The sequence below is a fragment of the Erithacus rubecula genome (genome assembly GCF_903797595.1).
Source record: "Erithacus rubecula genome assembly, chromosome: 3".
Taxonomy (NCBI): domain Eukaryota; kingdom Metazoa; phylum Chordata; class Aves; order Passeriformes; family Muscicapidae; genus Erithacus; species Erithacus rubecula.
Genome location: NC_136689.1, coordinates 22,387,007 through 22,401,741, shown reverse-complemented (window position 1 = coordinate 22,401,741; position 14,735 = coordinate 22,387,007). Strand labels below are relative to the sequence as shown.

General features: G+C 41.4%; 2 protein-coding genes across 2 annotated transcripts in view; one reads left to right on the top strand and one right to left on the bottom strand.

The window, feature by feature from the left end:
• The first annotated feature begins 234 nt into the window (after window positions 1-234).
• On the top strand, window positions 235-11,680 carry CYP51A1 (cytochrome P450 family 51 subfamily A member 1). The gene is made up of 10 exons (XM_079300339.1): window positions 235-524; window positions 1,399-1,497; window positions 2,476-2,652; window positions 6,078-6,204; window positions 7,157-7,331; window positions 7,507-7,626; window positions 8,055-8,250; window positions 8,836-8,931; window positions 9,803-9,971; window positions 10,638-11,680. The coding sequence occupies exons 1-10, from the start codon at window positions 351-353 to the stop codon at window positions 10,814-10,816; spliced, it is 1,512 nt and encodes a 503-aa protein (XP_079156465.1). The 5' UTR covers window positions 235-350; the 3' UTR covers window positions 10,817-11,680.
• Window positions 11,681-12,060: 380 nt separating this feature from the next.
• AKAP9 (A-kinase anchoring protein 9) overlaps window positions 12,061-14,735 on the bottom strand; it is a 106,501-nt gene continuing 103,826 nt past the window's right edge. The window contains 3 exon segments of the mRNA XM_079300338.1: window positions 12,061-12,677; window positions 13,316-13,455; window positions 14,268-14,388. Coding sequence (XP_079156464.1) covers window positions 12,634-12,677; window positions 13,316-13,455; window positions 14,268-14,388 — 305 coding nt within the window. The 3' untranslated portion in view covers window positions 12,061-12,633.

Sequence of the window (14,735 nt, the reverse complement as noted above, 5' to 3'; positions counted from 1 at the left end):
CTGCGGGGCTGTTGGAGGACACTCAGCGCCCCGACCGCCCCCGCTCCGAGCGCCGCGGGGCCGCCGCCGGAGGGGCCGAGCGTGAGGCGCGGGGCCCGGCCCAGCCCCCGCCGCCGGAGGGGCCGAGCGTGAGGCGCGGGGCCCGGCCCAGCCCGGCCCGCCCCCGCCGTCCGCCCAATGGCGCGGGCCGCAGCCCGGCCCATGCCGTCACCCCGGGCAGCGCGGCCGCGGGTTGGCTCCGGCGGCGGCAATCGTCACATGGGCAGAGATCAGCCCAGCGCCGCGATCTGTCACATGGGCTCGCCCCAGCCCGCCCCGCCGCGCCGCCCTGCCCCGCGGAGCCACGGCGGATGGCGGCGAGCGCCGAGAAGATGCTGAACTTCATGGAGGTCGGCGGGTCCCTGCTGGAGCGAGTGGCCGTCGGCAACCCCCTCTCCTTGGTGCTGGCCGCCTCTGCCTTCGCGCTCAGCCTCGGCTACCTGTTCCAGCTGGGCTACCGGCGGCACCTGGGCTCCGAGCAGCAGGTGAGCGCTCGGCGGGCCGGTGCCCGCGGACCGGGGCAGCCGGGCGGGCTCGCTGCAGGGCGCGGGGCCCGGAGCGGCCTCGCCATCCCGGGGGAGCGGCGCTGGGCCGGCCGGGGGTAGCGGGCTCCGGCCGGGGGGAGCGGGCTGCGGGCGTGTTTCCTGCAGCCTCCTCGGGGAATCTGCTTGGGGCGTCTGTCCAGCTGCTGGCCCAGAGGGGCTGCTGGGGCACTTGCCGGCTTCGCCCTCACCGGGCTGCTGGTACCGCCGGCGGCAGAAGCGCTCGGGGCTTGCGGAGCTCAAGGGCGTTCCCGGTACTGTTTCATCGATGGAGCTTAAGAGGAGGTGCCCGCTGATGTCTGAAACACGGTGCTAACCTGAAGGTGCTTTTGAGGGGCTGTTTAACAAATCCTCCAGCAGTGTTCCGTTTTTTCGACTGCCTTCTTTTCAGTTGCAGCATCTTTGTGCTTCGTATTCAGACGCGTAGGAAGAATCTCAATCATATGCATTAATCTTTGCTGCTTTTAAATGTAGTGAACTGAATTTTTTTTAAAGTTGACCTTTTCACAAAAGAGTTTAAATAAATATATATAGACCTCCTCTGTAGTTAGTTTCTTTGTAATGGACATGATTTTATTACTTTTGGGCACTGGCACATGCCAGGACAGTGGTCAGAGCGCCAGGCCCGGCAGAGTTCAAGAAGCGTTTGGACATCAATGTCAGGCCCATGCTGTCACCTTTGGGGATGGTCCTGTGCAAGACCAGGAGTTGGACTTTGATCTTTGTGGGTCCCTTCCAGCTCAGGATGTTGTTAGTTTATGAGTCTGTGATAGTCTTCGAAGAAAATTCAGTAATTATTTTTCTCTTTCTTCTACAGAACTACCCACCTTTTATTTCATCAAGCATCCCTTTTCTTGGTCATGCAATTGCATTTGGAAAAAGTCCCATTGAGTTTTTGGAAAATGCTTATGACAAGGTATGTTTTCCCACATACAAAAATACTTTTATGTATCTATTAAGTTCTCTTTCTGGGGCCTGTTTAAATCAGCTCATTCTGATTTACCACCTCGAATCTGGAATGGAGTGTGCACAGTTGGCTCTGTGATGTTCAGATTCCTTCATGTGGCTGTAGTGTTTTCTGAGCACTCATGATTCACATGTCACAAATATGCTTGTACATCTGAGTAATACTCATAGCTGAATCACAGGTTAGTTAAAAAGCCATTTACATGAAATTAGTTCTTGCTGTAATTGGTAACTTTTAGTCGCATTCTTTACCAATCTATGACCAGGCTGGAATGTAGCTGACCACCTCTGTGGGCAGCTTGATGAATTTTAAGGCCTCTCTGATGTTAAAAGAGCTGATGTGTAAAACCTCAGTAGTTTTTATTCTGTAAGAGACTAGAAGAAATTAACTAAATCAGTAGAGCCTTAATTCCAATTAAATTAGATTTATCAAGCTGTTTCACATTGTCTAAAGCTATCTAGAGTTATGAGCTTAAATCTTAGCTTGGTTAAATTAGAGAGCCAAATCTGGTCCATGAAGGTCTGCTGGAGATGACTTTTAAACTTCAAAATCTTATTTGCCCCTGATTATCTATGCATAACTCCAAATCTGGAATTTTTCGAGGCAGTGTTTGTAGATTACTGGGGTGAATATGTCCTGCAATCTCTCTGCTAGTTTTTCTTAGTGTAACTGATCTTTTATGAATGTTTTCTAAAATAAACAGTTTTAAAATGTGCATGTTCACATGTGTTCATTATAACATTAGATATCACTAGTATGTAATTGAGAATGAATTTAAATGTGGTTTAAAATATATTTATCTTTATTAAATGCCTGCATACTTCTTAGGACAAAAAGTAATTTATAAAAGACTGTACAGAGAGATTGGGATTTAATGCTTTTTGTTCTTATTTAAAATAATTTTTTTTAATTTATTCTCTCTCTTAGTATGGACCTGTGTTCAGTTTCACTATGGTTGGCAAGACATTCACATACTTACTGGGTAGTGATGCTGCTGCTCTACTGTTCAATAGTAAGAATGAAGATCTGAATGCAGAGGACGTGTACTCTCGGTTAACCACGCCGGTCTTTGGCAGGGGAGTTGCCTATGACGTCCCTAATGCGGTTTGTATTTGAAATATCAGATGAGTAGGAAACCAGTGCAGCTTGAATGCTGAGTAGGCAGCCCTGAGCTCTCAGCTCTGTGTGATGGGGTTGTGTTTGTATGAACCGGGGCAGATTGCAATAGGCAAAGAGTCTCATCTGCATAATCAAGACTGAGCATGTTCAGGTTGATTTCTTTAGCACCTTAGCCATTTCTCATTCTGGATGGTAGCTTTTGTTCTTGAAACCATCTAATCTTACCATAGAGGAAAAGCCAGTGAGTCACTTTTTTCTTCCCTTGCAGCGTGCCACTGATTGCAGCTCACTTTTCCCTTCCAGGCAACTTCAGGTCTTTCTTTTGAGAAAGCCCTAAGACTGCTAACTTTGTATTTATGCCATACTAAATCTAGACTTGGGAGTAATAATTTAACAGTTTGAACCACAAGGTTTGTTTTGCTCAGATAGAAATCATTCTGTTTGCAGAATACAGTTTACATGGGGGCACAGGGGCTTTGTCATGTGGCATTGTATCTGAGCTAAGCACTGGCTGCTTTCTTTTTTTGTCATGTCACACTCTCAAACTGCAGAAGCCAACTTCTCTGTGACCACACTTGCTCCACTGGCACTGTGCTCAGTGCATGTTGTATAGCAGAGTACTTGGGTGAAAGAAACAGCACTGTGATAGACTTTATTTTTGGAATTTCAGTTTTGGCCCCATTTTGTTTGTATAAATGCCAGTCTACTTTCTCTGACCATCAATTTCTTTCCCTCCTTAGTATACCTCTTCATTCATCTCTGCCTACGTGCTCTGATTGTTGCCCTATTAATTATATGGCTTAGGGGCAGTAATTACTACTCTCTTACCCTCTATGCTGACATTTTGCCATGATCCACAGATTAAATGTGTTCTTACACAGTTGTTTTGGCAATCTCATACACACCTAACTACCTACAGCTTGCTACTTTCTAAGTAGGTAAAGGAGAACTTGGTTGTCTCCTCCTTTGTCAGGAAGTAAAAAATTCTGGATAGCAGTTTCTGGGAGGATTGGTTGGTTGGGTGATAGGTTCTTTGCCACTTAATGGATTTGCACAGCTCCTCATTCCTATGAGAACCAGCAGGACTGCAGCCTGGATAACAAGTAGGAGATTTCTTGTGTCCTAGGAAATCTCTTCCATGAGTGGGGCCATTCTAACAGACTTTTTTCTGTCAGTTTGGATAGTCAGAGGTCTTTCTCAAGAAGTCAGGGATGGAGTTGTGAATTGCTTTTGAAGCTGCTGGAGCATGGAGGATGCATGATTCTCTGCAATGCATCTCATGTTCTTCTCTGGTGTATACTTGTTTCAGAAGAGTGTCTGTGAATCAGACTGCTAAAATGGCCAGATTTTCACTGTTTTGTGCTTGTTTTGGGGATTCTGACAGTCATGGGATGTCTGCTTGAAACTTAAAGGTCATGGTTTGCCTTTATTCTGTGAAAGTTTGACCACTTGCTACAGGTGGTTTGACTTCTGCTTTCATGCTCTTTAGTTTGTGGATGGATTTGAATGTCTGTCTTCATACAAGAGCTAGTTCTTTGATGTGATCTAATCTCATCCATCAGTTTTATAGAATTTTCTGTAAGCTCCTTGGAAATGGGCATTTCTTACCACCATGTACTTCAGGCACATAGGGATGATTTAGGCCTACCTCATTGGCCCACCATATACAAAGCTTTTCTTTCTTTTTCTTTTTTTCTGAAATGAGGTCTTTTTCTAGAGTTACTCTAGGTTTATTTTTTTCCCTAGAGCGCACTTGAGTTCTGCTTTAGTCAAGAGATTCATCCTATTACTCAGTAAGCCTTGGGTATCTGTGGATATATCTATTTAATTCATATCTTTGATACCAGAAGGACTTCTTTCTTATTTTCTCTGCAGATTCAGGTTCCTCAGAAAATTCCTTTTTTTCCACAAAAATTACTCTTTTTCCACAGCAAGGAGATGTAGGGAGTTTGCTATTGACATTTAAATTATCTCTGATACTGATTATCTCTAGTTTCCCCCTATGAAGCTAGAGAGGTAGCACAGCCAATTGTAGCCAGAATGCATTCTGCTAGAGGTAAGCTGGTTATTTTGCATAGTGTCACCACCGTGATTGCATTTCAGACATCTAATGGGAAGGCATTTAGAGAGCCATGAAAAATGTTGTACAATTGCTGGGTCATCCTCAAGTTTTTTTTTCTTTTCACAGTCCTCTTTTTCTCTGCTTAAGCTGCTCAGTATCTATTAATTCTGTGATTTGTCAGTCCCTGTTTGGAAGAACCACCCCTTATTCTTCAAAATGAGTAATTTGCTTATTTGCCAGTGAATCTGGTTAATATCCACAGTCAGTACATCAACTTGTATTCACTCTCTATTCTCCCTCCAAGCGTTTTGCAGACAGCTGACAGGAGCTTAAATTGCAGAGGATGTGTTCACTCCTATGTGCCATTTATGTCTCCATCAAGCTGGACACTGGCTAGCATGCTGCAAGGGAAGATGTGCATTGTCTCTGCTCTGTGGCATGTGTGCCCTCTGACAGACTGCAGGGGTCCTCACTGCATTCTCAAAACAGAAGTCTCTAGGAAGTAGTTTCTCTTTTAATGCCTTTTGTTCTGTATCGTGTATGCAGAGCCCTTGGTGGGAAGACAGTTTTTGGTGTATTACTCATGGTACAGTGCAGAGTTGTAGGGCAGATGCCTCATTCATAATTAGGGCTTAAAAATCAAATTAGTACTTTTCTGAGTCAATGTCCTGTTAATACATAGAATGGTTCTCATCTAATGAAGGGCTTTTCACCAGTAGGTTTGTTAGCTACTGAATGAATTGATACAAAGAAAAAGAAGAAGAGGTGAGAAGGGTGTGAAACTCACTATTTTCCTCAGTAGCAGTCTGCCTCCTGCTTCTGTGTCTGACATCCTGGGCAGTGAAATGAGAGGGCTCTGTAAAAGAAAATGTCATCTCTAGTCCAGGGTCCTTCTGCCTGAGAGATCACAGGAGAGGAAGTGAGGAGGCCACATATCAAGGGACACAGGCTAAATCCAGACTTTGCAAAGATGGGGCTGGTTATGTTTGTGGTTACAGATCTAAAGGGCATTCCATAGTTCAACTTTGCATGTATCTTGTGCCTTGAGGGATAAAGCTCAATGAAGATACTAAAATGATTTTTTTGTTTGGTGCTGCAAAAGAGAGAACTGCAGCTCCTTTGAGCTATTATTTTACTTGAATGTTTCTGAACTATTGCTTGAAAGACAAAGAATGTGAAAACCAGAGTATTGCCTATTAGTTAAAACTGAGTATCTGTTGTACCCTGCAGTCCTAATTATCATCCCTATTTACTTCTATTTGTTCTAATAGTACAAATTCAAGTAAGTTTTAATCACGTTAATATGATGATCCTTGTACTGATTGCTTTTTTGTCTTGGTTCTTTTAGATATTTTTGGAACAGAAGAAAATGCTCAAAACTGGGCTAAACATTGCCCAGTTTAGACAGCATGTATCTGTGATTGAAGAAGAAACAAAGGAGTATTTCAAAGCATGGGGAGAACAAGGAGAGAAAAGTAAGCAGGATCAAATGCATTTTTCCTCCAGTTTTCTGGGAAGTGCTTAAAGCCAATGCAGTATATTTTTGTAAAAGATGTACTGCAATAAAAAGAAATTAAAAATTACATAGGTAAAAGTGTACTGAACATCAGAAGAAAGAAAATATTGATTTTTAAAAATCAAATGTAGGGCTATTGGAGAATAAAGGTAGCTGCTCAGAAAGTTACTGAAAGGAATGAAGAACTATCTTAGTTTTGCTTTTTTAGTCAGCTCATAGTGCACCTGTTGTGCTTGTTTTGGGTGGTATCAGTCAGCTCAGTGTAACCACTTCCTAGTCCCTGACTGCCTGGAGAGCCTGTGCTGAAGATCTTGGCTCTGGTAGTTTTTACAGTGAAAAACTGCATCTTCAAAGCTGAAATGGTTATGTTAGTGACTGAAGTAAAGTTCTTATTTTCCTTCATTCCCAGTTTGCCCATCATCATTGTTGCAAGCTCACAGTTGCATAAGTGTGTCAAATATTGTTTAAATGTACATATTTATATTTAAATGCATAAAAATTAGAGTGCATGTCACATTTTGATATATTATTTTGAATGTATATGATTTATATGTAAATATAGTTAATAATATGGCTATATATAAACTGATACTTAAGTGTCTTAATTACTACTTATGTAGTACTTAATTACTACTTAATTACTACTATACAAAAATAATTCGGTGAGCAGCAAAACTAACTGGTTTCGCATGGATTTGGGTTTCAGGATAAATCTTTGTATGACTTCACTTTTATTTATTAAGGCTTGAGCTTGTGATGCATGGCTTGCTTTGGAAGAATTACTAATTCTGCTAGAAAAATTTCTAGAAAGAAATACCTTAGAAAAAGGTATCAGTGATCTAACTAGAAAGTTGTTCAAAGAGACATCTGATAAGACACATTTCAGTAATCTTTTTCAAATCTTTCCTCAGACCTGTTTGAAGCCCTTTCAGAACTGATCATTTTGACAGCAAGTCATTGCTTACACGGGAAGGAAATTCGAGGCTTGCTGGATGAGAAGGTGGCTCAGCTGTACGCCGACCTGGACGGGGGTTTCACTCATGCTGCCTGGCTGCTGCCAGGCTGGCTGCCTCTGCCGAGCTTCAGGTACCAGCAGGAACAGAGGAAGCAACTTAAGTGTTTTATCTAAACATCATTGTTGTTCAGATAGCCCCCCCCATCCCCACCACTTCTTTGTAAGCTATTCTAGACATCCCAATAAATCCTCATAAGCATTTGTGTTATGTATAAAGTTGCTAATTGGAAGTGTTTTGAATCGCAGACGACGAGATCGAGCACACAGAGAAATAAAGAATATTTTCTACAAGGTTATCCAGAAACGTCGAAAGTCTGAGGAAAAAGAGGATGACATGCTGCAAACTCTACTTGATGCTTCGTACAAGTAAGCCAAGAGTTTACTTTGAGCTCTTCAGTTGGAACTATCTACCAAAACCCAAGAAACACTCCCTCATGTTCTGGATTGGTTTTGTTGCATGCCATTTGTCCTAGTTGTATTCTTAAAAACAGGTTTAAAACTTCAATTGTCAATGGTTATTCAAATTTCTGATGGTGGTCATGAAGTGACTGAGGTTGCTTCCTTTCTCTTTGCTGGCTGTTGAAGAATGATTTTCTTTAAGGCTTGTAAAGAGTTTCTCTCCCTCCATTCTCCCTTCTCCCTACCCTTAGATCTTTTGCCTCTTTGTTTAGGGGAGGCAATGAGAGAGTAGAGGGAGTACATTAGAAGAAATTGTAAATGCTGCTGTATAAACAGCAATGCTAAATAATGCAACGTGACCAAATGAAGCCCCAGCTTGGTTCCCTTCGATGCAGGGACGGCCGCGCGCTGACGGACGATGAAATTGCGGGAATGCTGATCGGGCTGCTGCTGGCAGGGCAGCACACCTCCTCCACCACCAGCGCCTGGCTCGGCTTCTTCCTCGCCAGGGACAAAGCCATACAGGATCAGTGCTATGCAGAGCAGAAAGCAGTGTGTGGGGATGACCTGCCACCCTTATCTTATGACCAGGTTTGTATATTACATTAGTCCTGAGGGGTATTTTCATACTTTTAGATGGTTATTTAAAAAAAAAAAAAAAATTAAAAGCTCATCGAACATGAAATACAGTTACATGCTTTTGTGTTAAAATAGTAATTGACACATTCTGTGATAATGCTGTTTGCCAGTACATTCCTCTTCTCTTCCTGTCCAAGTAAATTTTCAGCTTGCTACTGGTTTTTTTAATCGGTGTTCATTAGGGAAATTGCAGTTCCTATGTTTATTTAATAAATGATAGTTCTGTAGCAGAGGAAGATCCTCATATTTCCACTGAGGAAAGCAATGCAGTGTGACCTTATTCTTTAAATAGGCAACAGAAAATAATTAAGAGACATCACTACGACACTAGTTGTATTTGATTGCACTAGTCAGTGATTTTTTCCTTCTTAATTGAATCAAATGTAAAAGAAATAATGTAGCTAATAAAGTACATGTAAATATAAGCTGCTTACTCTTTGAGTTTTGAGTTTGTTTTTAAATGGTATGAAATAGCATTTTGTTTGTGTTGAATAAACTTTGCTGTATTTTGATGCATCATTTTCTCTGTATTTTCAGCTCAAGGATCTCAGTTTGCTGGATCGCTGTCTAAAAGAAACTTTAAGGCTCAGACCTCCTATAATGACCATGATGAGAATGGCAAGAACTCCTCAGGTGAGGACACTTTTTGGAGCTAATTTCAGTGCAGCAGCACAGAGATATCTAGCTGGCAGAAGGAAACAAATGAGCTGTGTTTGCTGGCAGGGAGGAAAGCTGATGGCAATCTGGAGTTCTGTCAGTGGTAGCATAGTCAGTGTTGAGTTAGGAATGCAATTAATACCTTGAACTTGGTATTTTTTACCTTCATGTGGAATTGTGTCCAGTTTTAGACCCCTGCAGCCCACAGCAAGCAAGAGATTGATGAAGTGAAACAAGCAGAGGGGATGGGAGGGGGCTGCAGCACTTGTGGTGAGAGGCTGAAGGAACAGACATAGTTCCATCTGGAGAAGAGCAGCTCTGGGACCTAGGAACAGCCATGTGCTGGTTTTTTTTCAGCAAAACTGACCCTTTTTTGTAGCTGGTAGTATTATTTGAGCTTAGTTAGGTGCCACTATTTTTTGTTTGCCAGGTATTTTTAATTGCTGTCATAGAAAAATTTGGCATGAATTGTATACAAGCTACATAAATCCGAAAGAAAACTTGCTGTTTGTACAAATATGGTACCATGTCAAAAAATTCAAATATTTTTTAACTACATCCTTTCAATGTCAAAGGCTTTCAATAAATTTTAAGTTTGTTCTTTTTTTGTAAGACCTCCTTCTGTAGAATTGCCAGCCTTACTAAAACAGCTGGAAGGTTCCTGCAACTACTTGAACACTGTGTCCTGTACAAGTAAGAGAGGAAGTGTTAGGTTGCATTAATTTTAAATGCACTTGGCCAAGATCTTTAGAAATTTAAGCCTCATGATGTAACACTTCAGGTAACACTTTAAAAAGAAAAACTGAGACATTTTATCATGTGTGGGCTCTTGTCTCTTCTTTTGTAGACTATTGCTGGATACAATATTCCCCCTGGCCATCAAGTGTGTGTATCTCCCACTGTTAACCACAGACTCAGAGACTCCTGGAATGATGCTCTGGACTTCAAGCCTGACAGATACCTCCAAGATAACCCAGCAGCTGGAGAGAAGTTTGCATACATTCCATTTGGTGCTGGTGAGTAAGAGAATGCAGCATCTGGTGTGAGGTTGTGCTGAGGTGGCTCACACCAGCCATCTCCTACAGGACCTCTTCACACTGCAGCATCTGAGGGTGGACCTTTTTTTTCCCTGTTTCTGCCTGAAATTTTTTTTACTGTAGAAGTGCTGTTAGAAGAATTAAGTTAATAGTTCTGCATTACTCATAGCTGTATATATCTCTCACAGCAGTTATCAAAACACCTTTAGGTTAGCATGAGGTGATGCTTGCCTCACATCTTTTCATTTCAAGGACAAACCTGGTAATACAAGTTCTGCTGAAGGCAAAGCAGAAGTCTGCAGGAGTCCCAACTTCCAGAACAGTTTGCAAATATTGCAGTGATGGTGTTAGAGCTGATCTCATTTCTCAGTGTTGCAAATGCTTCTTTCCTGATATACATAAATTAATGCTTTGTGGTGGGGACAGAACAGCACAATCTCATTCCACTTACTCGTCTGTTTTATGCAGAGACAACTCGGATAAATAAGACTTAGATGAAATTATGGAATGGGGTATGTGAAACATCAGAGCCTCAGATGGTGGAGAAAGGGGCAACTACTATCTGCATAAAACTTCTTAAGTTAGCTGACTGTCAAAGGGGATCCAGTAAAATATTCTGACTGCATTTTATGGCTTTTCTTCTAGGCCGTCATCGCTGCATTGGAGAAAACTTTGCTTATGTTCAAATTAAGACTATTTGGTCTACTTTGCTTCGTTTGTATGAATTTGATCTCATCAATGACTATTTCCCAACCATAAATTATACAACAATGATACACACACCTAACAACCCTGTTATCAGATACAAGAGGCGGTCCCTGTAAACACTGGTGCTAAAACCTTCCATTTTGAAGTTGTGTGAACTAACAGACTTCTGAATGAAATTGTGGCAGAATAAGTGGCAGATGGAAGCTACTGTTAGGAAAGCAACAGTAGTCTACCAAATGCAGAAGTTTTGCATCTATTTTGTTTGCCCACACTATTTACTGCTGCTGTGTATAATTGCTTGTTCTATAATTTTCTCATTGCATTTTTAAAGCAAAAATGTCTTTTCAATTGATGAAATGGTTTTAAGGTGCATGCCAGATCTTTAATGAAGAAAAAAGTAATTTGTACAAATGGAACTTCTTACTTTTGAAAAATAATTGAAGATTACTTTCCCCAGATAACCAAGGGCAAGCCTGCCTATCTTGCCTCTGTACCCAATTTCCCATCTGGGAACAGGGGACTGTACTTGGTGGTGCCTTCCTTTGGCATTTATGATTCTGTTCCAAGCAAGTGATGGTCTTGGATGATTTAAGAAAATGTTACTGTACAGCTAAGTGATAGGCAGAGTTCAAAATGTTCACAGGTAAGTCATTTCAAGAATGAGCCATTTAACTGTCTAACTTGAAGTAGTTATAAAATGCTTATGTTCAGAAAGCAACAAGTAATTCTGTAACAAAAAAAACCTGAAAATGGTGATCTCTGGAAACTTGATGTAAAGTGTAAGAGTAACAATACGAAGATACCAACAACATGAATTTTGTAAATAACATGTTTGTGTGTAAAAAGGTGAAATAGCTGAATGTTGTCTGGTTTTGTACTGACTCATGCAGGATTGTTAAATGGTGTTTGGTTCAAGAGTGCTGAAGATATATGGTAATGAGCTCTGGCTCACAGGAATTTTGATTAAATTTGTAAACAAACCTCTTGGGAAAGTTTTCCATGCTCAACCCTGTCACTTCTTTTTGAAAAGGTTTCATCAGTAAATTTGTAACTCTCTTGGAGTGGGCTGTGCCCCCCTCCAGCAGTGCTCAGTGTATCCTTCCTCATCTAAATTCAGTGTAACTGTTCTAAAACCTGGTGTTTGTATCAGTCAGGGCAGGTGTGAGAGAGCACAGGCTCTTCCCTCCCAGCCCTGTCAGCCGTGACCAGGGTCTGCAGAAGCCAGGCTTGTCTCTGTCCCTCTCTCTGATAGCAGCACCTTGGAATCTGTAAAAAGTCAAACTGCAGACATTAAAAGCAGGAGGAGCTCAGGCAGGACCAACCTGTTCCATGTGAATAAGGGAGCAGTTCTTGAACACAGTTAGAAGCATGAAGTCATGTTTATTTCAGTACTTTGACAAAATACCCATAAAATTCAAAACTTCTACCATTACAAAAATAGGTCTCTACAAGTGATATTCTGTCTGCACTGCCAGTAGCAAAGATTAGGAGAGTCAATGTAACTTCAGTAGCCTTGCCAGAAAAAGTGCAAGTAAATTTGCTGAATGTAGCTCAATTTAATTAATACACAAGTTTCATCTTCGCACCCTTTTGATAAATACACACTTCATAAGTTAATCATTTAAATTAGCATTCCACAAATATACATGTAATTTAACGGGGGGGGGGGGGGGGGGGGAATTTTGGGTTTGGGGGGGTTTGTTTGGGGATTTTTTTTTTTTGTTCAGATTTTTTTTTTCATAAACACAAAGTGCCTACATCCATAAATCCCAGTCTTTGTGGGTGTGCCAGGATGGAACTGTATACAATCGTATAGCTGTGTTCATATTGGTCCCACAATATACACATTATACAAAAGCACAGAAAGAGCACAGATTTACAGAAGGCAATCTGTTAGCATCACTGCCAGTGATGGAGATGTTGAAGGGTATTATTATCTTCTTATACCCATGTGCAACTGAGTGTATGAAGTCGAACCTATAGGATGGAGAAGAACTGTCATCAGGATTACTTGGAACAAGTATATAAATTCAGCTGAGTAGTGTTAAAGGTTTTACATGGAAAATCACAGAATAGGGACTTTTAAAGATCAAATCTTTTAAGAACAAAACTTCCCCAAATTGATGGGGAAGACAAACACAATAATTTCAAAACTCAAGTTTGATAAATTTAATCCTATTGTTCTGACAATTTTCTTGATGTATTCCTCTTTCAGCAGAAAAATTGTCATCATTTATGGGACAAATTGACTGCAACTTCTGGAATTGAAGTGGTTGGAGAAAAAATTCCTCTTCCACATCCCAATCTTCTGGGTGCGTTTTTCTCTATATAACTTAAACTCTTAGCAAGATGCCAATTGAATCTAATAAATTTAGAGATCAGGGGAGTACAGTAAATAATCTCAAAATCTGTAATGAAAGTCTTCTTGTATATCTCTGCAAAGAATTTTACAATCTTCTTTTAAGTGAGCTTTTTGCTAAGTGAGCTCAGAAATGCCTGTTGTTTAAGGCTGAAAACTGATGAAATGGAAGTTGTTATGCATCTCAGAGGAGCAGCAGCCCCGTGGCAGTGGGCCCGTGCTGCTCAGAGGTGCTGGGGAGGTGCCTGAGCCCTACCTGACTGCACGCTGCCGAGCCGCTTCTGCAGCGCCTCCAGGCGGTGGATGTAATCGCTCAGAGCCCTCTCGGGGTCGTAGTTCTGCAGCTGAGGACAGGTGAAGGACACCGGGTGCAAATCAGCATGCATCCCGTGGAGCCTAGGGGCAGAACACACACCATCTCAAAAAGAGACATTTGGGGCAAAAATATCAGCAACATAGAAAAATGCTGTAGGCAGGGATACCTTATGGCCTGCATGGCCCTTAGATTATCTACATAGTAGCCAGCACATCAAATCCATTTCACCTCCCTGCCACTTACTGCCCAAGCCAGAGAAACCACTCTTCCCCCTTGCCTTTTCTTTCTACTGCACAGGATTTGTGGTACTTTTTTGAGACAAAGACTGACTAGCAAATTCCTAGTGAGATTGCAGCAGAATCCACAGTGAGACCGAAGTTTGGTTTTCTATTAAGAAGCTTGTGTCAACAAGGACACCACCATCTTTACAGGATTCTGCCTCTTGTGATTACCCTCTATAAGTAAAAGTTAATAGTGGCTCAAATAGATTAAAGGTTTTTACCATGTAAACTGTTATGGTCATGACAAACTAAGACAATACAAATATTGAGGTGGTTTACATGAAAATGAAACCCCAGAATGGCTAGAATTTGATATTCAGTGAAGATCTGAAGTCACAACTTCATATAAGCTCATCCAAGTATGACAGCACTCATAAAAATGTTTCCCTTGATGAAAAATACCCAGTTTCACTGGCAGGGCTGTTTGAGCCTTGGCCTCAATCATGCAATGAGTAATCACACACTGAATGCCTGAGACATCACTTCTTACATATTCTTACAAAAATAGTTAAATATTACAGCGTTTACAAACCTTATCAGTAAACACTGAGGCTTTCAGTTATTTAAACAGTGCATGAAAGAGAATAGTAATAAAAAAACCCCAAACATACTTATGTTGAAAGTTTATAGGAGATCTAGGAGATTCCATGCCTGACCTGGATCTATAGGAATGCCTCTGTTCTCCATAAAGATCCACACCACCAGAGAACGAATCAGGCCGTAATTCATTACCTAGAAATGCAAAATATACAGAATATTAGAAATACAAAAAGCAGTGTCTTGAAAAGTAAAAAAGTATGACCTTTTGCACTATACTGGGAACCTCAGATATGAGTTTTCTGTTTGTGTATCACAAAAATGGCATTGAACAAGTGTAGACCACTTTCAGACTCCCTCAGGGAATAGCAGAGGTGAAATTCTGGCCTCACTGACGTCAATGATAAAACTCTCACAGACTGAGCAAAGGTTTTAGTGCAGACCTAAATAGCCAGTAAATAATAAAGAAGCTTCTGATTCTCCTTAGACTCCTACAAAAAAGCAAACAGAAAACTCTTATTTCCCAGACTTAAACCTGTAAC